General features: G+C 41.5%; 1 protein-coding gene across 1 annotated transcript in view; it reads left to right on the top strand.

Annotated features, from left to right (window-relative positions):
* The window catches only part of LOC124641467, a 41,155-nt gene extending 15,158 nt beyond the window's left edge, over positions 1 to 25,997 (top strand). Inside the window, exons 2-27 of the mRNA XM_047179536.1 lie at positions 6,806 to 6,957; positions 8,800 to 8,988; positions 9,395 to 9,562; positions 9,921 to 10,071; positions 10,384 to 10,540; positions 10,594 to 10,680; positions 10,734 to 10,820; positions 10,874 to 10,960; positions 11,202 to 11,399; positions 11,907 to 13,072; positions 13,607 to 13,699; positions 14,465 to 14,593; positions 14,958 to 15,063; positions 15,296 to 15,458; positions 17,066 to 17,274; positions 17,727 to 17,985; positions 18,932 to 19,113; positions 19,639 to 19,715; positions 20,014 to 20,562; positions 20,896 to 21,013; positions 21,589 to 21,718; positions 22,016 to 22,088; positions 22,370 to 22,506; positions 23,584 to 23,784; positions 24,269 to 24,403; positions 24,923 to 25,997. Of these exons, the coding sequence (XP_047035492.1) occupies positions 6,806 to 6,957; positions 8,800 to 8,988; positions 9,395 to 9,562; positions 9,921 to 10,071; positions 10,384 to 10,540; positions 10,594 to 10,680; positions 10,734 to 10,820; positions 10,874 to 10,960; positions 11,202 to 11,399; positions 11,907 to 13,072; positions 13,607 to 13,699; positions 14,465 to 14,593; positions 14,958 to 15,063; positions 15,296 to 15,458; positions 17,066 to 17,274; positions 17,727 to 17,985; positions 18,932 to 19,113; positions 19,639 to 19,715; positions 20,014 to 20,562; positions 20,896 to 21,013; positions 21,589 to 21,718; positions 22,016 to 22,088; positions 22,370 to 22,506; positions 23,584 to 23,784; positions 24,269 to 24,403; positions 24,923 to 25,161 (5,242 nt within the window). The 3' untranslated portion in view covers positions 25,162 to 25,997. The remainder of the gene's footprint in view (positions 1 to 6,805; positions 6,958 to 8,799; positions 8,989 to 9,394; positions 9,563 to 9,920; positions 10,072 to 10,383; positions 10,541 to 10,593; positions 10,681 to 10,733; positions 10,821 to 10,873; positions 10,961 to 11,201; positions 11,400 to 11,906; positions 13,073 to 13,606; positions 13,700 to 14,464; positions 14,594 to 14,957; positions 15,064 to 15,295; positions 15,459 to 17,065; positions 17,275 to 17,726; positions 17,986 to 18,931; positions 19,114 to 19,638; positions 19,716 to 20,013; positions 20,563 to 20,895; positions 21,014 to 21,588; positions 21,719 to 22,015; positions 22,089 to 22,369; positions 22,507 to 23,583; positions 23,785 to 24,268; positions 24,404 to 24,922) is intronic.
* Positions 25,998 to 27,948: the final 1,951 nt, after the last annotated feature.

Below are 27,948 nucleotides of genomic sequence, written 5' to 3'. Positions count from 1 at the left end.
GTCTGCAGAATCAAATTAGAGAATCTTGTAGAGATTGCTAGACCCAGACACACAGACTTTTTGTCTGGATGTCTGGATTCAATTATGTCTGGCGGGCGATCTGTCAACGTCAGCCCCCACCAGTCTTGTGTTAATTGTAAAGCTTTCTAACTTCTAGTTTTTAACTAACGGGTTAAAGTCAATAAGCTATTTTTAGTTAAGGACTTTCTCGCTCTACCACAAAAATATAACAGTTAAAAAAAAAAAAAAACTGGATCCATCTCATCGAAATTAGTAAGGCTGTTCTAAAGTGAAATAAACATTTGGGTTTCCCTAATAAACCTTTATTTTAATAAAGCCAAAAAAGCAACATAATGCATTTAGACCAGACCTATTCCTGTGTCTCCAAGACCGAAAATCGATCCAAAACCTATTATATCTTTATCTTAACTATTGTCTTTTCTTCTTATCAAGTGGGCTGCGGGTTTAATCACCTAGCAAGCCCGTGACTGTAGCTTACTTTATAATAATTATGATCTCGATTTTAAAATGCCTTAAGTATTTCTTAATAATGTCTATATTATCCCTTCAGGTACACCATATCTACGGGCGACCGCGACAGGTTACAAAGCGTGTGTTTTTCGACTCTAATAACACTAACCGATTGCAGTGAATTGGTGCTAACTAACTGAACAATAGTTCTACTGTGTTGAACTACGTCAATTCCAAAAGTTCTAACAACCATTTAATTTTGAGACTTTTTAGAATTACATACTTAGTTCAATTAAATACTTTAATTAAATGAACCGTCAGAAACGTAATTTACATAAAAATTATAACTATGACGTTACAGATTTTTCACATCAAGCTGTATACTTATTTTGCTCATTTTATGAAAAAAATGTACTATTTTCCCTGAAAAGGATCAATTAAAGTAAAACCGTCATTGTTTTAAGATGCTCTACCAAATTAATATTTATAAGAAAGGTTTTTTTTCTGACTTAGTTAACTATCTAATTATGAGGTGAAAGCTTCTTCCATGTCTATGTGATGTACAAAATTCGACGAGTCAAATGGATTCAGAGGAGCAAAAATGTTTGACGAACGCTATACATTTATCAGCGTCAAACGGCTAACTTCAGAGGGGCTCGGTAAGACGAGATATTTAGCGAAAACTGTAGGTAGGTACACATATTTATTTTCGAATACAAAATACGATTACAAAGAAACACAATTTGTACAATAACTTTGGCATAGTGTTTTTTTTGCGTGTGCATCAATTTCAAAATGTTTGAGTTAGAATTTTCTAACTAAACCATAGTGTGGTTTTCTCCCCACATGCGTGTTTGTACGTCATTCATTCCTTGCATGTGAGTTTCCATCAAAGTGCATTTAATTGCAATCCGCACGCAGATGCATCGTCCCCTTGCACAGTGCAGTTTATATACTTACTTCACCACCCTTTTTTGAGAGTATTACTGCTAACTAACCTTTGGCGTATTTTCAAGAGGTAAGCTAGGTTAAATCAAATTCTTAATCGTATTTAATTTAGTTGGTGTGTGATTTGCAGTTCTCAAACGTTTCTTAGTTAACTGTAAGTTCTACTTAAAAGTATTCATGTCGCAGAAAATGCAAGTGTGACATACATGAAACGGTGTCTGAGTCATCTCTAAAATTGAGTGACTTTTCCGTATTTGGACTTCAGTTGCCGCACATAGGTACATGTTGGCCCATGAAGAGAATAGGTCAACTAAAAAATATTGCAAACATCAATTAGTAAACTGAAATCACTTAAATTTTCAAGGAAGGAAACGCCAAAAAAGTGTAACAGCAAAGAAAATAAATAGCGAACACAAATATTTCATACATTTCTTAACACTCGCGTAATTTTTCTCAGAAAACAAAACGTTTTTATCATGGTTAAAAATTTTGTAGTAAACAGCTTGTGAGAAGCGTGCCAACATGCCGAATATCAACCTTGGACTGACAGCTATGCTGAATACTAGCGTCCCAATATCCTATCTGTCGATTTCCTTACTAGGGATAGAATTTTGAAATTAGCCCCTTACAGGAATGGCCGTAAGTAGGTATACTACTTATAGATGTTTCTACAACATTCGTTAATTCCATCCAATAAAAAAAATAAAATTAAGTTCAGCGCTTTTCTGCCAGGCCAGCATTTTAAACTATGTTGGGGGTCGGCTTCCAGTCTACATGCAGTTGAGAAAAAAACGTTAACGTGGAGGTTAAAGTGTCCTTAAAACTAAAAAAGCAATTTAAAATCTGCTCATTTCTGTCTATCTGTCTGTACATCCGTATTTTTTCATAAACTACGTTCTAAGAAAACCTTTAAAAATGTTATAAATTAAATATTAATTACATACCAAACTCTTTCCTGAAAAAAAAAACAAATGACTATCTATGACGTTACACCATTACGCCAGAGCTGACGAAAAACCCTCTATTTTAACGACCGTTCTCAATATTACATCTATCTTTGACATTACTTTGTATTGGTCTAAAATCAAAATTCTATCTCTACTAAGAAAATCAACACATACGATTTATCTATTACGTTAAACTACACCACAGCTGACGAAAAATATTTTAAACCACCAACATTCAGCATCTTGCCGTCAGTTTTAAATAAATACGTACGCACACCGTAACATTGTAAAAACGTAAAAACGAACGATTGAAATGGCCAAATCAATTCACGCAACGCAAGTTCTGAAAGCCCGCGTAAAACTAGGTCGCCATCGCGTCATACTGACGTCATGGCGTGACGTCGTTGCCCCTCCCCTTGCCACGCCTCGTACGGACTTGCGTAGCTTGGTTGTTGGTGTGCGTGCGTTTGTGTATGTGTGAGTTGAACGTTGAAGGATTTTGAGGTTTCGAATTCTGGATTCTTGTGTTCGTTTTTTAGTTTTGAATTTTGAAGTTAAATGTGTTGTGTTGAGCTTTTAGTTTTTTGAAGCTTACTACTTAAGTTGATATACAGCTGCTTTAGATTTACATGGTTGATAAAATGAAGGATTTATAAAAACAATACACAATTTCGAATTTAAGATACTCATACCTACACAAAAAATAAACTTATCAATTTACCTATAGATATGCATTTTCTGTCGAAGATTCTCATAAGTTTGAATTTTTTGTGAAAATGGGTCATTGTTTATAAAATTTTCATTTTTTACCCAACTATCCCAGATAAAGGTTTTTTTTATTGCTTGTATTTTAGATACTGCTAACTGTCAAAAGTTTCTTTATGAAAAAAATCGTAAGTAACAACAAAAGGCAGTTATTATAGAACACCCCTTTATATACTTATTGGTGACTAATTGGAACGGGGTTGTTCGATAGCGTCTGTGACGTCATTGTGTATGTCAATATTGTCTCCTCGAAACGCCCTGCAAGTTTAATGTAAGTTGTAGTTACAAGAGTTTTCATTTGCCTAGCCTTTTCAAATCAAATCAAATCATCTTTTTTTCAGGCATCAATGGCCCATAGATAGATGCCTTAAAACACTAGCATATAGATATTGGATAGGTTTGACCCTCTCGACCCTATGCCGGTTTTAATAGGTATCCCGTTCCGCAGCCCGCGGAAAAAAAGATACCCATGTCCCCCCTAGTCTTTTTATTTAGATTTTATATAAGTATTTTGTATGTATTATTTATTATATAATGTGTATGTATCATGCAGCTGATGTGCTTGTTTGCGTTGTTCTTATCCTTCTTCTTCCTCTTCTAGGCTGTGATGATGACGAATGTTCGGTGTTAGATGGTGGCTGTGTGTTCTGTTCCTGGATGGCTGGTCCCGCTTGCGTGCTTGGTGATGGATGCGTGTTTTGTGTGTCTGGTGTTTGTGTGTCAGTGTGTGAGTGTTGTTCTTCTGCTGTTCGTACGATATACAAATATACTTTTACCAATTAGTATTATGTTATATACTTTTACCAATTGTGTTGGGGTCGGCTTCCAGTGTAACCGTATGCTGTGTTTTACATGGAGTGACTGCCTATCTGACCTTCTTAACCCAGTTACCTGGCCAAACCTTCCTTTGGTTAGACTGGTCATTTTATTTAGATATGAAACAATAGACAGCTGGCATTTGCACTATGTAATATGGACTATTCTTAAACACTATAGTCAATTGTCTCCAAAAATTGCACGACATATTCGTGACGATACAAAAATGGTCTTAACTTGAAAACAAACAATTTAAAGAATAGTACAAAGATCATTAGTAAAAAAATCGTGCTGCCTTACGACAAAAAACACCACAGTTTCTTATATTATTCATTATACATAGGTAACCAAAATCTGTTAAGTGAATTATCAAAACACAGAATAAATATCCGGAGAACACACAAGGTGTAATTCGATATGGGGGTGCTAGCCCCCCTGGGGGGTGGAAAACAACCCCAACGCAAACTGGGGGCGTAGAGTTTACACAGCTAATATTATATTAAGGGGCACAGGCACTTCAAAATATGTGTTCAAAATCAGGATCTTTTTTTTTTGGGTAATTTTAATTTGGCAATAATTCGGCTCTTTGTCTTTTGTTTTTCTAAATTAATTATTAATAATAATGCTAGTACGGATTATAGTTAACAAGAATAAATTATGCTTCAAGGTTTTTTTGTATTTTTTTTTTGTAAACAAAAATCAGGCTCAGATCCAGATAAGTGGACTAATATAAATAAATGACTAAACTGCAGTCGATACTATATTTTTATTGGAAAAAAACCGGAGACATTAGTGGCCATGACAAAAATCCTCAACACTTCCTAATTTTATATCCATTTAAAACACTGTTAAAAACTCAACCTTTTCATATCTTCCATAAACAGCCGAAACCTTAAAACCAGAGATTACATTTCAATCGTCACATACTCTTTTCATCAAAACCTTCTCTGAAAACCTTTTTTTATGTGGCAACCCTTTAGGCTCACTGGCTTAGAGTAAGCTACCCCTTTTCCAAGGTAGGGGATGATTGGGGGATCAGTAATGAAATGGACAGTCTGGGATATACCTGATAACATAGGGATATAATGTTATGTTGTCTCTACGTTGATGATAAATGTTTGGAAGTGAGGTTTTATTTTGGAAATAATGATTGCCTACGTTTGCTTCGAGTAGGAGCCATTCAAGTCTATCTATACTATAATGAAGAGTAGAAATATTTGTACCCTTAAACTTCGAAACAACTAAACTGATTTGAAAAATTCTTTCCTGTTTGAAAGCTACACTCTTCTTGAGTAACGTATATTTTATCTCGGTGCGGGCAGTAGTTCCCAAGGGACGCGGATAAAACCGCGGGGTACCGGCTAGTATCAAAAAAAGTTCAGTAAAATCTAAGAAAAATTGAATAAGCAAGTGCATTATTAGTGATTTATATTAATGACAATACACTGGACCAATTACACATCAAAAAACATTATATCGGGTGTGTCGTTCACAATCACATTCAATTCCATCACATATACTTTACGATATTCTATGGCGAATTGTAAAAAAAATAACCTAATCCATTCAGTGGTTTAACCAGAGGAGTCATTTTTCGTTTTTATAATTTACAACATCATGTGTAAAGCAGAGATAAAGTTAGTCATATATTAACCAGTATATTAACACATTTCATTTAATGTGATTATGAACGACACACCCGATATAAAGAAAAAACTATATCTTAAAATCACAGTTTCTACCAACATTCCACGCGGGGGTAGATATCTAATATCATGTTTACAAACATTCAGACAAGATAAATCTTCTGACAAATGTCAGAACGTAACAATACACCGCTACGCCCCCGGGTTTTCCTGCGTCAGCTACAAATGTGATGTATTTCTTGTCCAATTAAACAATGAAAGTACTAGGTTTTACCAGTGGGTACAGAAATTTGATATTATTTTGTAAGAAAGTTGATTCTTTTACGATTTTTACCGACTTTCCAAAAAGGAGGTTCTCAATTCGGACTTTTGTATTTTTATATTTATCTCTACATTTTTAACGCTTTCGTGTGGCTTGGCAATCCTTACTAATATTATAAATACGAAAGTCACTGTTTGTCGCATGTTCACGCCAAAATTACTGAACTGACGTAAATGAGTGTACAGATAGATATTCTATAGCCTGATAAAGCACAGGCTAATTATTATCCGGTTGCGGAAAGATGGCGCGGTTTTAACAACGGGGATCATCTAGCAGGTTAAAAGTTTATGTGATTGAAATGCAAAAGTAGGTAACATTTTATAAAAAGTGCTACGAAAACATTTCGAGCTTTGCTACGGTGCTACGATATTGTTAAAATTTCGTAGCTCGTAGCAGTCGTAGCAAGGTCTGGGTATCTACAGTCTACAGTAATTTTATTCTGCGATTTTTGAATACCATGAAATATTCATACTACGATATTGCTACTACAATGCTACGGTGCCCGTAGTCTCGTGGTCAAGTGTATTAAAGTTGTAACTCGGTTACAATTTGCTTGCTAATCTACCATTTGAGTACTTTTTTTAAATGTGTATATTAATTTAGGTAAACTAACAAGGCATTTAAGTAACGAATAGTATTTTTTTCTAGTGCATGTTTAATACATTTTGTAACAAATATTTAACAAACATATATTTTTCTAAGAAAAAAAGCCTAATTTTACATAAACATCCATGCTTAAAATTCATAAGCAACTCGACCTCACGCAATTTACAACCACAAACCACACCCAAAAATAACTCTGCATTCCAACTATAAAAAACTCTGCATTCCTCGCATTCCATTTCACGCAAAGTCAGCATTCTCATCAGGTCAAACTGCTGCTCGCGCAGGTCACCGTCGTACCGGGTCACGAAGCCCTCCATCGATGCTAGTGCCGATCCCGCGGCGTTGCCTGCACACCATCTGCTCGAGCCCTCGTCATCTGTCAAGGAGAACAGGCCGCAGTTGAAAGGACCTAGACCTATTGGGTCTAGTGTTTCGGGTAAGTTGTACATCGTAATGTCTCTTTTTTTTTTCATATGGATTGTATTTTTTTTTTTACTTTCAAAATATTAAGCGATTTGAACCATAAGAGGTGTTTCGTATTGTTTAATTTCCAAAGTTTCCCCTTATGTACTTCCCTTATTTATACACTCCCCTTATGTACTTGCTTATGTACTCCTATTTTGTAATCCCTTATCTTCTCTAATCTATAAACTTCCGTATGTACTCTCCTTATGAACTTCCTCATGTACTCCTTTTATACTTCCTTATGTATGCCCCTTATATACTTTACTATATACTCCCGTTATGTGCTCCCCTTATATACTCCTATTATGTACTCCCCTTATGTACTTCCATATTTACTTTATTATGTACACCTCTTAAGTACTCCCGTTATATACTTAATTATGTATTCCCTTTATGTACTCCCCTTATGTACTTCCTTATATACTTTATTATAACTCCCCTTGTTGCTAATCGACATATATTAACCAGTATATTAACGATGTGATAAGGAGGTACCTACGAAACACCCGATATACACAACAACATATCAACTGAAACTGACTAATATTGACACAAAATAGAACAACATTCACCACAACTTTGAAATACCAAAAATAAACAAATATCGTACATACACAGTAAAATAATAAAACTAGCAACAATTTTAATATTACTAATAGCAATTCGGACAATAGAGAACCGCCATTACCATAATGAATGTTTATAAAATATGAATATAAGTACCTGTCATGGAGGAAGGAAAAATGAACAGAGATGCTATAATGCAGGTAGGTCAACCGCCTTCGTGTAGGTCAAATACGTACGGTGGAAATGACCAAAACGATCAGTTACGAGTGAATTTACTAAGAGTTCTGGTTCTTTGAGACATCTGACTATGATTTTTGGTAATATAACAAATAATTGGGTCCAAAGAAGGTGTATAAGGACGAAGACAGTAACGTTCCTCGTCCCCCGCACACCCGCATTTTAGCGCGCTACTTAGGAGATTTTCCCCGCTGTGACACTCCCTTACCGCTGCTAACCCACGTGGGTTAGCAGCGGTAAGGGAGTGTCAGACTCTTACTGACTAAAAACCGTCGTGTTCCGTCATAGGCCTTTTATGTACCAGGGCCGCGGTATCTCTTTCGAACAACCCGCAGCCCTCCGTTATGGCACCTCCGCTAGTCATTTTGTTCTCAGTGGTATCTCTTTATACGTACAGGGCTGACCCTTGTGGGTACCTTTGTAGTTTATTTAGGAAATGCATATGTGGTATTAAAAAGTTCTTTTGCCTTTTCTTTATTTTGGGGAACGTTGCTCGTTAAGTTATTGGGTTTTTACGGATGGTAGATATCTAATAAGGTTTCATTTTCATTTCAGTTATTACATATTATTTTAATGAGTTTGTGAATGCTAGATATACGATGTGTTTACTTTTTAGTTAGTTTAAATGAGTGTAATAATTGAGATAAATAATACTTGTCATGTCAGTTGACGAAGCCTAGATTTCAATGTACCAAGTTTTTTCTTCAGTTCAAATAAGTGTCCCCTTTTTGAAAGCAATCAACACAGCTACCTTCGAATTTATTTATTCATATAAAACACGTTATACAAAGGTGTTAAAGGTAAAGATAAGATCATACATGTTTCACTTTACAAGTATTCCTTATAAAAATATTATTATTTATCCGTTTATCCGCTGGATGCAGGTCGCCTCCAACAGGTATCTGTGGAGATCTAAGGGGGAGGCCTATGTTCAGCAGTGGAGGTCCTATGGCTGAGATGATGATAATGTTTTATAATATAACTAATCATGTAATTCTTCTATCCCCAGACTCGATATCCCTCTCATCGCCGGTAGCATGCACGTCTCCGCGGGAAGACCCCCTGGGGCCTCCAATGCCCAGCAACGTGGCGGCCTTGCCCGAGGAGCACCGCTGCTGCCTGCTGGGCAAAGTGCCCGGGCTACGGGTGAGGCGGCGCCGGGCTATGCTCATATACGTCTGCGCTGCGGATTCACAAGGTGGGTTGAGCATTTAGTAATAGCGCCATCTAGTGAATGTAGTCAAGAAGAGATAAACCGTTATTTTTAAAACAACATGGTTTTAGAATTTGTTATACATATAATGAAGTTAATCTTTATTCAAAAAAATAAAAAATCTAAGAATGGGTTTCAATAAAATTATCCCTAGTGAAACTTATATAAACATTGACATATTCTATCTGAATACATTATCTTTAACACTACTTTATATTTGAATAGATCTTCATCTACTTACCAATACCCACACCAGACCAATCATCTACTTACCAATTTTAAAAGCTGAAAGTGTTTAAATACACAAATTGTCAATCGATAGCAAATCTTACCTCAAATAATCAATCGATCAATTTTACTCGATTGTAACCTTACTCCCTCCATTTCTCAGACTGCTGCGCGGAAAAAGGCGCACTACAATGCGGTGCGGCAGCTCGGCTCCGCGTGCGCGCGCGGAGACGCGGCTGGCGCGTGCACGTGGCAGACTTGCACTGGCGCTCCCCGCTGGAACAGCAGAGGGACCATCGCTTCCCCGTGCTCTGTATTGCTGAGCTGGCTCGTATGTATCTATGGATATGTTGGCACAATTTTTTCCGATACGTTGATGTCCTATTTTAGGTGGAAGACCTATAAAATTAATAGCTGAAATTGGCGAGTTCACATCATTCCTTTATTGTCCCACTGATGGGCACAGGCGTCCTCTCGCACAGAGAAGGATTGAGCGTTAATAACCACGCTTGCTCAATAGGGTTTGGTGATTTCAGACTTTTTATATAGTCCAGATTTTCTCGAGAGTCTTTACAATACATCAAAAAATACCGATTTCCCAAAGAGTTCCCAATTTTTATTGGGTTCGAATGTTTGACAGTTTTTTGTAGGTCTTACTCTCTATTCCAACTATTCACGTTAACTTCCAGGTCAATCAGAGCTAGGGGCAGTGGTCCCGGTGCTATTCCTGAACTCAGGACTGGGAACACCGCTGCTGCCTCACACGTTGGAGTGCGCAGACTTCAAGGCGGCACTAGAAACTGCTGAGGATGAGAGCGATAAGGCACTGCTGAATAAATGGTAAGTTGAGAAAAGTATGGATTTGGGTGTTCTTAGGGTCTTTTAAAAGTAAATCAGAGAAGATAATGTGATGATGAACAGCATGTTTGATGGTTTTGCCAATAGACATGTCCAGCATTATAGACTTCCCTTATTTTTTAAAAACTCTTAAGGTGTTTTTGGAGACGAGCTGCTGACTGCAAGAAATCGGCCACAGCAGCGCACTCAATCGCTGCAGCTCACTTCCAATAGCACCTTAAAACATATAACGAAGACTTCGAAATCTGAATCAATATACTTGTCATAGCATAAGAATTGATGTTCTCTCGTCAGGTACACTCTAGACGCAAGCACGACGCCGCCCTGCTACCGGCTGGTCCGGGGGGCGCCGGCGCGCTGGCGCCGCGAGATGGCCAAGACCCTCAACGTGCTGGTCCGTACCCTCCCACAGGAGGCCTGCGACGCGTACCTCACTACTGTGGTCGAACAGGTCAGAGCACCCTGCTCTTTGCTCTAGTCTATACATCATCAGGTACTCTCTAGCGCGAGATGGCCAAGACCCTCAACGTGCTGGTCCGCACCCTCCCACAGGAGGCCTGCGACGCGTACCTCACTACTGTGGTCGAACAGGTCAGAGCACCCTGCTCTTTGCTCTAGTCTATACATCATCAGGTACTCTCTAGCGCGAGATGGCCAAGACCCTCAACGTGCTGGTCCGCACCCTCCTACAGGAGGCCTGCGACGCGTACCTCACTACTGTGGTCGAACAGGTCAGAGCACCCTGCTCTTTGCTCTAGTCTATACATCATCAGGTACTCTCTAGCGCGAGATGGCCAAGACCCTCAACGTGCTGGTCCGCACCCTCCTACAGGAGGCCTGCGACGCGTACCTCACTACTGTGGTCGAACAGGTCAGAGCACCCTGCTCTTTGCTCTAGTCTATACATCATCAGGTACTCTCTAGTGCGAGATGGCCAGCAGGTTCGAAACTCCCTTGTATAGTCTAGTTTTTGCAATGATCGTTCGTAAAAAGTGCAAGTCTTTAGGCTCAATTAAGCCGTTGAAATCCAAATCCACTTACAAAGAACGGCATAAAGAATGTCATAGCATTTCGTAATTTATGGAGCTGACTTTCCATTCGTCAAACTGCAGGAGGTTCAACACACAGTGCTGATGAGTGTGGAGGCAGCTCGGCGCTGCGTGTGGGTATGCCGCGCGGGAGGCACGGGCGGGGCTGTGGGCGCCGCCCCCGGGGCTGCATCACCACAGTCCGAGCCGGGGGACATCGCCGATACGGCACACCACCACGAGCTGCAGAGGAGGCTCAATAACTTGCAGAAGGATCTTAAGGTAGATGATATTATTATGGGATCCATGTTCCAGGACTTTAATATATAACTAAATATAGGTATTTGTCTTCTTTATTTTTTTTAATAGTTGTGGACATGTAATAAGTCATCCATATAAAACACTGGTGCATTCGATTTTTGAAGTTATTTCTGACATTGTTGGATGGGTCTGCGAGATTGTTTTAAAGAGTACCTAATTTGGACAACCCAAAACAAGAGAGGAATATATTTTTTTTATACATCATACCGGTCTACCGAACATAGTCTCAGATTCTGTTCCAGCGTGAAAACCAGCGTCAGACACGGCATAATGCTGAACTAGACCTATTTGGCGCAACCTTTTGTTACTTTTTTATTTTATTTTATTTTTATTTCTATGTGTATTTGTGGCTTGTGTCAATAAATAATTTTTCTTTCTTATCTTTCTTTCCCGGTATTGTCAACATTTGTGCGATTGAACGTCTGGTCAAGCAGATAATAGTCACTTATGCTGTAAAACCCTTTCCAGCAACATCTAAGCGAGCGCAACGTGATCCGCGCCAGCGTGCGAGGCCGCGGCATGCCGGGCGGCGAGGACGAGTACACCGAGGGCGTCAGCTCCGCGCTCGGCGACCGCCTCGACGCGCTGCTCGACGCGCTGCTGGCCGACAACCTCGTGCCCGCAGGGTACAACGGCATACCCACCAGGTATGTGATGATGTGGGGGTCATGCGAGGACGAGTACACCGAGGGCGTCAGCTCCGCGCTCGGCGACCGCCTCGACGCGCTGCTCGACGCGCTGCTGGCCGACAACCTCGTGCCCGCAGGGTACAACGGCATACCCACCAGGTATGTGATGATGTGGGGGTCATGCGAGGACGAGTACACCGAGGGCGTCAGCTCCGCGCTCGGCGACCGCCTCGACGCGCTGCTCGACGCGCTGCTGGCCGACAACCTCGTGCCCGCAGGGTACAACGGCATACCCACCAGGTATGTGATGATGTGGGGGTCATGCGAGGACGAGTACACCGAGGGCGTCAGCTCCGCGCTCGGCGACCGCCTCGACGCGCTGCTCGACGCGCTGCTGGCCGACAACCTCGTGCCCGCAGGGTACAACGGCATACCCACCAGGTATGTGATGATGTGGGGGTCATGCGAGGACGAGTACACCGAGGGCGTCAGCTCCGCGCTCGGCGACCGCCTCGACGCGCTGCTCGACGCGCTGCTGGCCGACAACCTCGTGCCCGCAGGGTACAACGGCATACCCACCAGGTATGTGATGATGTGGGGGTCATGCGAGGACGAGTACACCGAGGGCGTCAGCTCCGCGCTCGGCGACCGCCTCGACGCGCTGCTCGACGCGCTGCTGGCCGACAACCTCGTGCCCGCAGGGTACAACGGCATACCCACCAGGTATGTGATGATGTGGGGGTCATGCGAGGACGAGTACACCGAGGGCGTCAGCTCCGCGCTCGGCGACCGCCTCGACGCGCTGCTCGACGCGCTGCTGGCCGACAACCTCGTGCCCGCAGGGTACAACGGCATACCCACCAGGTATGTGATGATGTGGGGGTCATGCGAGGACGAGTACACCGAGGGCGTCAGCTCCGCGCTCGGCGACCGCCTCGACGCGCTGCTCGACGCGCTGCTGGCCGACAACCTCGTGCCCGCAGGGTACAACGGCATACCCACCAGGTATGTGATGATGTGGGGGTCATGCGAGGACGAGTACACCGAGGGCGTCAGCTCCGCGCTCGGCGACCGCCTCGACGCGCTGCTCGACGCGCTGCTGGCCGACAACCTCGTGCCCGCAGGGCACAACGGCATACCCACCAGGTATTTACAAATTCGAGAAAGATAGAATATATTTAGTACCGAAATTCACGCTAAGAGGGATAGATAGATGGATATACTATTTGGGGTACGCCAATGTATCAAGTGTCCTAATGAGTGGTCTTAACTCCAAGGACGATCCTTTCCAGATAACCTTAGGATGGATTGAGATGAGAAGGAAAGATTATACGGTAGGTACACTTAGTCCTGCGTCCGTTCGTAAAAACTGTTCAGAGATAGTCTCGGTACTTCTTCAAGCCAGTCTGTATGAGGGTGTTGATTAAGTGGACAAAGACACAGTCCATAGTAAAAAGTTAATAAAAGCAACGTCCTACGTCGATGTCTTTGGACGTATGAGTACGTCCTAGTAAAGTAACTCTGTTCTTTTGTTTGCAGTTTGTTCGACGAGGTGAACGAACACCTGGCGTTCTGTCAGAAGGCGGCGCAGTGTACCTCCAACAGGGAGATCACTCTCAACGAGCTCAAAACGTAAGTCGTATATTTAACATTCTCAAACCAACAAACTCTTCTTTTTTATTTCCAGTAGGTCTGTTTATAAAACCTCTTTCGAATGGTCAAGCTCGTTTGTCTGCTGGAGAAGAACTGACAAGAAACTCCATAAAAACTCTTTTAAAAAATGCAAATGTTTAGAACAGTTTTTTTGTTTTGTTGGGGTAAACGAGTTCTAGAGTGGAGACCACGCCTCAGCAAACGTAGTGTAGGACGTCCTCAGGCACGGTGGAGTGATGACTTGCGCAAGACGGCTGGCAGGAGCTGGATGCGAGCAGCCGAAAATCGATCTCAGTGGCGTGCACTTGGAGAGGCCTATGTCCAGCAGTGGACTGCTATAGGCTGATGATGATGATGAGAACAGTTTTTCATAGTTTCCCTTAGAACGTTGTACAATGCAAAATTAAATGATGACTGTCTCAAGCGGTCTGATCCACACTTCGGGCAACAACCTTGTAGAGCTCAACTTGTACAAGCTCTCTTGTCTTTATTAGCTTGACTTTATTAGCGGTTAAGTTTCGGATCTTCAATTGGTGCCAGCGACATACATAGAAAGTATTGATCATTGATTTTGGTAGCTGTCTTATGAGAATTCGACGTTCAATAAAGACCTTTGCGAGCTCTGCTTGTGGTAAAAACACTGAAGGCAATTACTTGAAATAGAGCATCTCCAGATTTTTGCTATTTTTCCTCCGTGTTATGTCCTGTTCAATTACTAACGTTTATGTTGTAATATGATTCCAGCTACATAACAGGCGACAGCACGGTGCCGCTGGCGCTGATCGGCGGCGCGGGCTGCGGCAAGGCGACGCTCGTGGCTCGCGCCGTCACCCTCGCGCACTCCTGCCAGCCCGACCTCGCTGTTGTCGTCAGGTACTACATATGTATACACATCACCACAGCTACATGACATAACTCAAGAAGTTCCACCAGGGGCCCATCAGGTTCAAAACCTGCCGGGGTTACGGGATTGTTCAAAAAAGTTACCGCGGCCCTGCTACATAAAGGGCTTAAGAAGGAACATGACGGGTTTTAGCCAGTAAGAGTCTGACACTCCCTCACGCTGTTACCCCACAGTGAGAGGTGTCATGATGATTTTACATAAAAAAGATAGTACATATAAAGACTTTACAGGCACATAATTAATTCATTTTGTATCTCCCCAAATGTATCCCAAATTGTCTCCTCTCAAATCCTCGTCAGTTCGCGACTTGACAGTTGTACCTTGATGTTCCAGGTTCGTGGGTCTGACGCCGCAGTCGAGCAGTTCCCACATGCTGCTCAAGTCCATCGTGGATCAGTGTCACGTGCTCATGACTGGGACCGTCTATAGGGGACGAAATGTAAGTAGGATCCCCTGTGTGTTTAGTGCAGCAGCTGTATCAAGTTTCAAGCACTTGTTTGAGTGAAACATAAAGGCAGGCGATGGTCTCAGACTCATCATGAAATCGAAGAAACTTCTGGATTAATCTCAACTTTTGCGTTTGAATACGGGTGGATGATGAAGTTATTACCTCCGAATACTTTATAAAAACCATGTTAAGCTCCTAGAAAATGGTATTTTGTGGTTCCCAGGACGTGTACTCCCTGTCGGGCGCGCTGGTGGGGCTGCTGGCGGGGCTGGGGCGCGGGCGCGGCGCGCTGCTGTGCGTGGTGGGCGCCGACGCGCTGCGGGCCGCGCGCTGGCTGCCCGAGCGACTGCCCACCAACGTCAAGATGATCGTCACTGTCACTGAGGGTGAGTGCTGTAGCTGCAGGAGTGTACTGTCGGCGCGCTGGTGGGGCTGCTGGCGGGGCTGGGGCGCGGGCGCGGCGCGCTGCTGTGCGTGGTGGGCGCCGACGCGCTGCGGGCCGCGCGCTGGCTGCCCGAGCGACTGCCCACCAACGTCAAGATGATCGTCACTGTCACTGAGGGTGAGTGCTGTAGCTGCAGGAGTGTACTGTCGGCGCGCTGGTGGGGCTGCTGGCGGGGCTGGGGCGCGGGCGCGGCGCGCTGCTGTGCGTGGTGGGCGCCGACGCGCTGCGGGCCGCGCGCTGGCTGCCCGAGCGACTGCCCACCAACGTCAAGATGATCGTCACTGTCACTGAGGGTGAGTGCTGTAGCTGCAGGACGTGTACTGTCGGCGCGCTGGTGGGGCTGCTGGCGGGGCTGGGGCGCGGGCGCGGCGCGCTGCTGTGCGTGGTGGGCGCCGACGCGCTGCGGGCCGCGCGCTGGCTGCCCGAGCGACTGCCCACCAACGTCAAGATGATCGTCACTGTCACTGAGGGTGAGTGCTGTAGCTGCAGGACGTGTACTGTCGGCGCGCTGGTGGGGCTGCTGGCGGGGCTGGGGCGCGGGCGCGGCGCGCTGCTGTGCGTGGTGGGCGCCGACGCGCTGCGGGCCGCGCGCTGGCTGCCCGAGCGACTGCCCACCAACGTCAAGATGATCGTCACTGTCACTGAGGGTGAGTGCTGTAGCTGCAGGACGTGTACTGTCGGCGCGCTGGTGGGGCTGCTGGCGGGGCTGGGGCGCGGGCGCGGCGCGCTGCTGTGCGTGGTGGGCGCCGACGCGCTGCGGGCCGCGCGCTGGCTGCCCGAGCGACTGCCCACCAACGTCAAGATGATCGTCACTGTCACTGAGGGTGAGTGCTGTAGCTGCAGGACGTGTACTGTCGGCGCGCTGGTGGGGCTGCTGGCGGGGCTGGGGCGCGGGCGCGGCGCGCTGCTGTGCGTGGTGGGCGCCGACGCGCTGCGGGCCGCGCGCTGGCTGCCCGAGCGACTGCCCACCAACGTCAAGATGATCGTCACTGTCACTGAGGGTGAGTGCTGTAGCTGCAGGACGTGTACTGTCGGCGCGCTGGTGGGGCTGCTGGCGGGGCTGGGGCGCGGGCGCGGCGCGCTGCTGTGCGTGGTGGGCGCCGACGCGCTGCGGGCCGCGCGCTGGCTGCCCGAGCGACTGCCCACCAACGTCAAGATGATCGTCACTGTCACTGAGGGTGAGTGCTGTAGCTGCAGGACGTGTACTGTCGGCGCGCTGGTGGGGCTGCTGGCGGGACTGGGGACTTCTACAACCAATTTCCAAAAGAAAAGTCATTTATCACAATGACGGTCTTCCTACTCTTCTCCGATGATGCGTAAGGGAAAAACTGGTCATACATGACCAAATTCAAAGCAAGTCTTCCAGGCCCTATATCTGATGCCATCTGGCACAAAAACCCCTTTAACTCCCTGTTTGTGACGCCAAAAAAAATTTTTGGCAGCCCTGTCTGCCATGTCTTCCAAGACTTTTAATTTACAAACTAAAATACCATGCACCATGTCTCCAATTAACACTCCACCTTACTAATTTGTATTCCAAACTTTCAGAAAAAGACGAGCCCTCAAGTTCAGCAATAATGGCGGTCCTATCATCGGAGGACGGGCCCAAAGTGGTTCGGGCCCCACCGGTTGGCCCCGACGAGGCTAAGGCAGTCCTCACCGCTTGTGCTGCGACATATAGTAAGACTGGTGCCGCGTCACCGCCCGAAGCCGCTGTGAAGGCTGTGCAGAAATGTACTTTGCCCCTTTATGCTAAGGTTGGTTTTTATTCATCGGGTTTGATGATCACTCTTTTCTTTCTTCACTGTGGAGTAGGTATTTCATGCTCTGTTAAAACCTTGATAGAGTTGAAAAAAAACTAATTGAGAACGTACTCCTTTTCGCAAAGTCATATTTTTTTACCAAATGTGTGTATTTTTCAAATGCCTGGTAATTTCAGTGTTTATTTTAAAAAAAAACGTTAAGTAGATACAGGGGGTCTATCCATCCAGTGTAGATAAATATAATATACTGGTAATCAGCTGTCAGGCTAGAAGCTGAGCCGCTTATGATTGGGAAAAGGCTAAGCGAATGATAATGAAAAGACTTATACTGAAAAACTTTTTTACATTTGGCTGATTAACACTACATTTCAACCAGAGCTGGTCAAAAACAAACTTCAATATAACCTAAGGTCCCAATTATAACCCCAAAAAATCACGTCTTCCAGATCCTAGCCTGGCAAATATCTCTATCAGCGGAAACCTTCACGGAACTCTCCGAACCAGACACGACTCCTGAACTGGTAATCTGTGAAGACTTAGAAGACCAGCTGGCTCAGATCCTCATCACGACGGAAGCAGCTCTGGGTGCTGAGCGCGTGAAGACTTGTCTGTCACTGCTGACGGCTTCGAGAAGGGGGCTGGATGATACTGAGATACTGGATATTTTGGCACATGATGAGCTGTTCAGGAGTGAGGAGACTTATTGTAAGCATTTACCAATTAGGAGAGTTTGTTACACCTATGGATTTTCAAGATCGTTTTGGGGAGCTTTCTTTCTTGCGGATTTTAAAACTACTTTGCACAAAAAAACAGAAAAGTTCTGCCGTTTTACTATATTTATTATTTCTTAAATATATAAGTTAAGATCAATAATTTAAAACTCAAAAAAGATGTTTAAAACTTATTTTTACCCACGACGAAACGGAGCAGGTATATGCGTTTAGAGTGAGAGATGTACGTTTGTGTGTTTGTGTATGCGTTTGTGCAATGTTCCCACCTACCTTCTAAACTAATGATCTGATTTTGAGACAGTTTTCAATAACGGATTTGTGTTCGATGAGTTCATGTTCTTAGACAGGTGTCATGGCTGTAGCTCACTAGGGGGCGCCACAATATTAATGCCAAACAATGTTGCAATATAATCAAAAGTTACAATTCTGTTTTCATCAGCAATGTGTACGTGCTTAATGCATGTTCCCAAATAATAAAAGTTACGCCTGTAACTCACTAGAGGGCGCTACAATATCAGTGCAAAATAATATTGCAATAACATATTATATAGACTATAATTCGTAAATGCTCTCTAAAAAGTCTGAAATAAAATTAAGCAAAATTTAAAATTTTGAAAAAACCCCCGACGGTAAAAATCTTATTGAAAAACAATAAAATAATTCAAAACTCCTGACTTAACCCAATTATATAGGAATATCCGTCGGGGTTGCCTTTTCCATATGAAATTTCAATAATTAATTGAGTGTATTTTATGTCATCGTTATTACGTTTACACATTTGAAGATCATCTTGTTCTAGAGAAAAATATTCTCTTTTGATCTTTGTCCTCCATTGATTACTCTCTCGTCTCTGTTGTTGCCGTCTCGTTGTTGAATGTTGACAGTTAGCCACACTACTTGATTTCTTCCTTGGCGCGCAGTGCCGTGGGCCCCCGCGTCGCTGGCGTGGCCGCAGCTGGCGGCGCTGCTGGCGCCGTGGCTGCGCTGGGACGCGCGCGGCGCGGCGCGGTGGCGCGACGCGGCGCTGGCGAGCGCGGCGTCCGACAGGTACCTCGCTGACTGCGATACTCAAGTCCGACAGACGCTTATTGATTATTATGAGGTGAGGACTTTATTTATTGTTTTTTTTTTTCAACATATTTTCCACATTTTTAAACATTGTAAACAAAAAAAAGATATACATAAATAGAAAAAATTGTGACCACCGATATCGGGCACAGGGTCCAAAGTGCCGGTGATTAAGACCCCAGAAACAGAAACCTCCTCACAATACGCACCGTTTCAATTACTGCCTTCTGAACCAGTCTCTTGATCCAGCCGCCTAACGAGAGCTCATGAGGTGTGGGTCGAGACTCTTGGCTATTAGACCATTGGCCGTAACGACAATCGGTACAATACCAGCCGTGTCAAAATTCCACATAGCGACAACCTTGGCGAGATACTTTATTATTATTACCAAGCTTCATTAGCCCCTTTTACTGTGGAAAACCGTGATTGATCTCATTTTTTAAAACTATGTTCCTTCTTTTGTGTAGCAGGACCACAGTTACTCTGTTGCACCAACCCCTTCATTGACCATTAGCTCTTTAATTTTGTACGAATTCAAAGTATTTTGTTTATATTACAGGGTAAATGGTATGCAGAAAACGATCCGAAGATGGCTGGCCGTCTGATATCGCAAGAAAATAAGTTTTCTGATGAATAGTAAGTACATGATTTACTTCTAGATTTTCAAAAATACTAAAGACCGAATTAGATAAACAAGAGCTTTATTTAAAAATAATAAAAAAACAATGTCACATCCAGCTACTCCAATCTGCATTTTTTTCCCAATCAACATTGATCCTTATACTTTAGGGGTTAAGTTGAAAATCTATTAACGTTTGACAGATAGTAGTAGCTTAAAGTATTATCATTTCCACTTCCATAATTACCTACTTAAACAAGAAGTTTAATCACACCGTTGACCAACATTTCTTAATTTAAGCCAATCTTTCCACAGCTACAACACAAGAAAACTAGACGAGCTCCCGTTCCAACACTACCACATTTACAAAGATGACCCAAAGACCTTCGCCAACCAACTCTACTTCACCCAACTGGACTGGGTTCACGACAAGCTAGCTGCTACCGACTGCTGTCACTTCCTCGAAGACATAGCCCTCGTCCACATAGACCCTTTACCAGAACACATTGAGATCTTAAAAGACGTCTTCGAAACTCACTCTTACGCTTTAGATTATGACCATCGACAATTCTATGGGCTATTACGAATGACGATGGAGAAGAGACAACGCAATGGATGTCAGGTTAAGAGTAAAATTGTTCAGGATTGGATGAAGGAGATAAGAGATCCTCCTGTGCCTACATTGTACCCTGAGAATCCTGATTTCTATAAGATTATGGAGTGTAAGGAAAAGAGGGAGTTCTCAATGAATGAGGGTTTCGATTCGAAAATGTTTGATTTAATTGTGAGGTTCGATAGTAGGGGGAAGTTTGTGGCGACTGTTTCTACTGAGAGGGAGGAGATTTGCGTTTGGGATGTACTGAAGTGAGTATAAAAACATAGATAACATAGTGTAAGCCTTAAATTATTGGTCCATAGAAATGCGGAGTATAAGTTACATGAAAGAGTATATAGAGGGGAATAGATGGGATGTGAACATATAGGAGTATTTAAGGAAGAGTATAGGGGAGTATATAAGGGGAAACATAGGGGGATAACTTAATGGGAGTATACAGACTGGGAGATAACATGAGACCATGTAGGGGAGTATATTGGGAAGTATAGAGGGAATATTTATATTAGAAGATTGTTAATAATTTAAAGATCTACATTATTTTATCTTCTACTCTTAAGCCCCAACTACTAATTGTCTTCCAGATGTAAACTAGTCAGGAAGATGGTGGGTGTGACGCACCCCATTAACTTAGTGCCAATCGACGAGTACAAGTGCGTGGTGTTATGTCGCAGGGAGCTTAGAGTATACAACTTGGACCAGGTAAGATACTTAAGAATCTTTTTTGCGATTTCGTCTCCTACCACTCCATTCGAGTGGGCCAAAGTAAGCACTGGTCCGATCTTGGTATGACCACAGATTACTATAATAGTTACTGGTATGACTTTTTATGAACAAAATGCGAATAAAACCGGTGTAAATGCCATAGCAACAATTACTTCTTCAATTAAAGCAGTATTTATTTATTTATTGCAAAAATGTATACAGTTACAGAAATGCATCCTTATCCTAGGTATACATTAGCCTGTTAGGGCGCAGCAAATTAACTTAAAACTATCTCAATACAACATATATTGAGATAGTTGTATTGAGATATTTATTTTAATGGAATTTCAAAATGGCGTAAAAAGTTCTATCAAGATTGTTAACCTTCAGATAAGGGCGTACTCAAATGGACTATAGGGACTTATTCCAGTCTGCGCAGTGTGTCAGTGAGAGTTTCAAATTATTTCAAGGAGAAGACTGGATGATATGGAACACGTTGGCTAGAACCTACTGATTATAGACTAACTATCGATGTATTTGCCTACTTACAGTAACTGTATTGTGTATTCCAGGGTACGTTCCTGGTGGCACTGAAGGGTGTGATGAACCAAAAGATGCCGTACTACGGGCTGCATGATCCGAAGCATCTGGTCGCACTGTCACGCAACAGGATGTATGTCAACCTCATGAATATTGAGACTGGTGAGTAAAAACTATATAAAGAAGACGAGTTATATACATAGGTACTCAGACTTTATCGATGCAATTGAGTTTTTTTTTTAACGGCAATGTCTTTGAAAGGTGCAGTTTTCGGATTTTGTTCTTGTTGTTGTTTTGATCTTGTTTTCATACAAAAGTCTCGAAAGATCATTTATATGGATGTGCTAAAAATCTCATAAATAGTCTACGAATAATTTGCGAGGGTATATAGATATTACAGGTGTAATTTTAGTGCCCCTGATATCACTGAATTGTCAAACTTGTTCCTTGGTTTTCCAGGTGACTGTGTGACGACATTTAAGGCTGGAGAGGACAGGTTCCTCAACTCTCTACTGGTTTCGGGTGATGGAAGGTAACAACAACATTTTTGCAAATAGCTTAAATTCCTCTTCCTGCCCTGTTCCCAAGTCTTTTGGATTCAACGGATATGTAATTTTTTCCCATTTTTAACCGACTTCGCAAAAAGGAGAAGGTTCTCAATTCGGCCGGTATATGTATATATATTTCTTTTCTATGTATGTACATTGCTTACGCCGAGGTTTTTTTTTGCAAATAGTGTAAATTCCTTATTTGGGTTTTTCTTTCTTTCGTCTGTTTTCTATTGGTTGTTATGTTTCTAATTTTATCTTCCAGAGTGTTAGTATGTGGCGACGAGACTCAGAAGCCGTTCCCTCTGCTCGTGTGGTCTCTGACGTCACGCAAGCTGCTGTACGACTTGAGGATACCGCATCATGACTTCGTCACGTCTAAAGCGGCTATCACTTATGAAGGTTGGTTTACATCTTTACATAACCATTGGTCTTGATATCTTCTAGGCTCGTCCTGGATTATCACCCAAATCTTTTAGGATCCAGTTCAGATTTAGATAAAAAGTAGATTAATTAAGTAGGTAAGCATTTTCCCGTTTGTTGCCCGTGGTACTACCAATAGTACTACCAGTAGTACCACGGGCAATTTTCTCTGCCCGTAGTACTACCAAGCGGTCTGGTAGTACCACGGGCAAGAAAAAATTGCCCGTGGTACTACTGTCAATATTATAGGTTTTTTTCAACCCTTTTGTTGTCACCGTTGATATTGTCATCCTAGAAAGAGAATTGAAATATGTATATTTTTTTAATGTTGATATATTTTGGTACTATTTCGTAAATAGATCTGGTAGTTTAGTTTCTATTTCGTTTTTGACTCTTGTCAATTTTGAGCAATGAAAAATTTCACAACTATTTTACCAGATCTATTTACGAAATAGTACCAAAATTTATCAACATTCAAAAAAATATATATTTCAATTCTCTTTCTAGGATGACCATATCAACTGTGACAACAAAAGGGTTGAAAAAAACCTATAATATTGACAGTAGTACCACGGGCAGTTTTTTGTTGCCCGTGGTACTACCAGACCGCTTGGTAGTACTACGGGAAAAGAAAATTGCCCGTGGTACTACTGGTAGTACTATTGGTAGTACCACGGGCAACAAACGCATTTTCCATGGTCCCATTCAATCTATCATTATATCAACATCCGTTCACCCATTTATCCGGAATTGTTACAAGACGATATGGGTGGCTTTTACCTTATACGCTTTATAATTTATTAAGATAGTGGGACAAACTAGTTCAGCCGGCCCAACCAAAGATATCCTAGATAAAAATACTAATTATAAATTATTTTGTGTACCCTATATCCAACTGCAACTAGTGAAGCGACTTTAGGATTCTAGGTCATTTGACAGATGTCACATATAAGTTGTTGAAAAAGATTAGAAAAAAAATCTAATGTTTGGCAGGGTTTCTTAATATTTTTGTATCAAAAAACCCAATTTAAGTCATATTAAATTATATCTTTCCAGGTTCCTACGTATGCGTAGTATCCAGAGAGCTAGATGAGCCGAGTCCGAACTTCATAGTGGTGTACGACCTGCAGTCAGGCACGCTGTTCAAGAAGTGGAAGCCAGGCTGCGACACCGCGGCGCTCGCCATCAGCTCTGTCGACGGCTGCGTGGTCTCGGGGCTCGCTGATACTAGGATATTGGTCTGGGATCTTGTTACAGGTCAGTGGGAATTTTAAGGTCCTGTCAAAGATCGTGGCCTTGGAGTAAAGGCTTTCCTGTGTTAATTTTATTTCCCAAATGTAACTTAGAGTATATAGAAATTGTAGGAGTATCGTGAGAAATTACTTAAAAATATTGACGATTTGTTTAGCAAAGGAATTGAATTAAATGATGTTTATTTTTTCTAAGTGAGAGAAGACAGCTACGTACGGGTACAAAAAGACCGGTGATGACGCTTAATTGTGTAACTATACACTTATCTACGCCGTAGATTCTATCTGTGACTGCGAGTTAAAAACATTTACAACAATTGTATGAGTTCTAGATTATGCTTAACTCGTGGCAACTAGTGAAAATGTCTTCAAAAATGACCGCTGGTTGCTAAATAAAAATGCTGATTCCAATACATTGGATCACTTAATTAATAAAACGTATTAACTCAAAGCAAGTGGGTTTTGATGTAATTTCCTTATGTTTAATCCAGGTAACTGCCGCCTAACTCTCCGAGGCCACGTGGCGGCGCCGTCGCTGCTCCGGCTCGCCAAGTCGGGCGGCGTGCTCATGTCCACTGATGACACCTGCAAGGACCTGTCTGTCAGGCTCTGGGACTTGCATACTGGTGAGTATATACTTCGGCTTTTCACTCTGCTCAGAGATTTCTGTGATGGAGAAAAATATGAGGTCAAATAAGGTTCAAACTTCGGCGAAATTAAGACCATTATTTTTGAAAATACTTCAAAATATATCCTAGAATTATTCAATTGAGAGATATAGGCTTTTTTTTTATAAACAGGACAACAGACCCTTGTTATATTAATTAAAGAGTCAACAAAAGAACCTTTTTTCCAGAAGTCCCAAAAATAAAATTCCTATTTTAGGCAATAGATAAATTATGCTCGTTCCTTCGAACTAATTTTGATAGAACGATAGAACATAGAGCACCCTTCTTGAGCCTTGTCACGAAAAATCAAAAGCGACGCCATCACTTATTTAAAGAGTGGTTCCACAGCTGAACACCAACTATCCATTATTAAATTCCTTTTATCAAAAACCTTACCCACTTCTATGTTGTAAGTATTTATTATTTAAGGCTTTATGTAAACTCCTTTTGATAAAAATATTATTATATTATCCACAGGAAAACTCATAGCAGTATACACGCCACCAGAAAGAATAACCTCTTGCGAGGTACTCCTAGGAGGTTCAGTCCTAGCACTGGCCCTAGAGAACTACAAAGAAGTTCTATGCGTCAAACTCCACGGACCCGCCGTAGAGTCCGTGCAAAACGGCAAAGACTCAGAATTTGACGACCGGGATTACGGAGACGAGAGTCTGGAAGGAAGAACCTTCGAGATTAAGGGTCTAGAAAACTCATAGCAGGTCTAGTAATGGTGAAGAAGGATTTGATTGTCAGCCACAGTTTTTTTATTTTGTATCTTTGTTTGTTTTTGGCGTCCAATGTAAAATGGCGATGGTTTTGAAAGATTTTAAGGAGGTTAGGGTCTTGTTTTAACAAAGGTCAGGCTTATCTTGTAGATGAATTAGTTCTTTGGAATATCTTGCAGATGTATGAACTAGCTCCGTTTACCTGTAGACATATTTGCAGGGAAATATATAAAATGCGGATTATAATGGAACAATCTATGCTATGCTAAGTTTACTTTGAATGAGCTTCAATCAAAGCAAACCATCGCTAATTTTGCATTGGGCACGTACATTCACATCGCACAATAGTAAATTCAATAATAGACTAATTGGAGTTATACCAAATCTATAGAAAGCATACAAATGACTCATATTATGTAAACCATGATCAATTTTATCTGACAATTATTTGTCTTTATTTGAAAGAAAAAAATAAGAGACTTCAAAAATAATTTTGGGTCACAATAAAAAAAGCAAGCAATCACAGTGGCTTAGTATCGCCGAGGTGACGAAAAAAAAGAAATTAATAAAAAAAACATTAATGTTTTGATCTATTACGCTTATTAATAATTACATTATTAAATTAAATAAATTGTATTTAGTGAATTCTTTATCGGTAATGTTGATGTTTAGATGTAATTTTGTGAAAATAGTTTAAGGTTATTCGTAAGTCTATTTCATTTTTCGACTACCTTTTATTCGTACCCTATATTTTGTCTGTAGCTTTTATTCTGTATTTTTATCCTCTTGGAAAAGGCCAATTAATTAATAAAGGAGGTCGTTTAAGATATTGCATTAAATATTTAAATAAAATGTTACTGGCGGATCTACTGAGTGCAGTAGCAGATAATCTTTAAGGATTTGGGCCACAAACATACGAAATTTATTTTCAGAAGAAAGTAAGAGTGCAGCGCACTTTTGCCCGCCCTAGCGGATATAATATTCTCTGTGTGCGTAGACTCACGCGGCGGGCGTTTCACATTATCAATATCTTGATGCAATTTCATCGAAATCACAAAACTATCTTTAATGCTAATAATTGCAAATCCAATACCCGCATTCAAACTGATTGTCGTCGTCTGATTGAGGCCCAATCTAAACGGTGTGATATTTAATAAAAAGTACTTTTGGCGCCAATAGCCGCCATTTAATTTTGTCAGCTGTCACCATTAAAAGTTTGATTCCAACAAACATTTACAAACAAATACCCAATTCGAAATTAAAATTAAAAATAATAATACCTACATATAGCTTACCTTTAGCATTTTATAAAATTATCAAAAACCTTTTTTAAACTATTATTAACATTTATTTTTCGACTTCCACTAAATTGTAAATGGTCCCATTTTATTTCTACTGCCATTTTATACTTCTTAAATTATAAGCAAATAGCAAAATAAATATAGGATAATCATTCATGTTTGATTAATAGTAAGGGATGCACACAATAGTTACCTAACGCACAATGTTTATTTTTCTTTGTCTGTGTGATTTAACATCGAGATTAAAATTTGCCTCCATACAATTGTTAAGTATATTGGAATTATTTCGCGAGTAAACTGGTGTTGAATACACAAACCTACTACATATATTATAATCGGAAATAATACATGTATGTAATTGAAATTAACAGAATACAAAAAAACGTTTGCTTATAAAATGCCAAATATACATAGGTTTAATCGTCGATGTTAAATCATGATGCAGTCAATTTGTCATTTAGCCGTGCATTTTGGGATGAAAGCAAACATATTTACATTATTTTATCGTCTGTCCTTCGAAAATAACCAACTTGATAGGCTGACCATATTTGGCGCCCAACGTGGGACCCTAGTTTCACAAATTGAAAAACTTTACACAGTAAAATCTGTTTGTTTTTATATTAGGTATTTTACAGTTATGTCAAAAATGACCAAAATTTCTTACAAAGACAAAGCACAAAGGATACAAATGCTCAGAATGCACGCACGCCTTTTACAATATCAGTTGTTGGACGTTTTGGCTGGACTAAAGCGCGATTATGTTGGAACTAGTTATTTTGTCGGTGGCTGTAAAAACTATATACGACCAAAGCAATCTATAATATAATCTAGTTATAATTCTAGCCGTGAGATAAGTATTCACTGTTTTTTTATGTTACACTTCATAGAACCACACCTTAACCGAATATCCGTCGTTTAGCTTCTTGCTTCGTGGTTTATTTAAAAAAATAATTAATTACTACATAAAAATACCTTTATTAATAATTAATATTTGCCTTAAAAGACGTACGTACATTAAAAGGTTGTTATTACTGATAATATTAAAATAAAGCCAAATATTTAACGTTTTAAACCTTTCTTTATTCAGACATAATTTTCCAAAATGGTCTATGGAATAATTCGATTTGTTTTGAAAGAATGAACGATGACTACTTATCTCATTCTAAGAGAACCTACGCGCACACTTCAAACTTTTAGTCGGCCGATGGTTTGGGCTCATAAATCAGTATGAAGATGAATGAAAATACACACGTAACAACGATCAGGGGCCCGATTCTCCTAAGTTAATAATGTCAAAATCGAATAGAAATTGAATCGCAATATGATTGCAATAGCAGATTTAACCATATCGGGCATTCTGCTACTAATATAAGACCAATCGTATTCCAACGACATTCGATTGGTTTGCGATTGATCTGCATTTTGGTGATTTTGGTCTATACGTGAGTTTGCTAGTCTACAATCATATTGCAATCGT

The sequence above is a fragment of the Helicoverpa zea genome, chromosome 22 (assembly GCF_022581195.2).
Source record: "Helicoverpa zea isolate HzStark_Cry1AcR chromosome 22, ilHelZeax1.1, whole genome shotgun sequence".
Lineage (NCBI taxonomy): Eukaryota > Metazoa > Arthropoda > Insecta > Lepidoptera > Noctuidae > Helicoverpa > Helicoverpa zea.
This window is presented reverse-complemented; position numbering and strand designations above follow the sequence as displayed.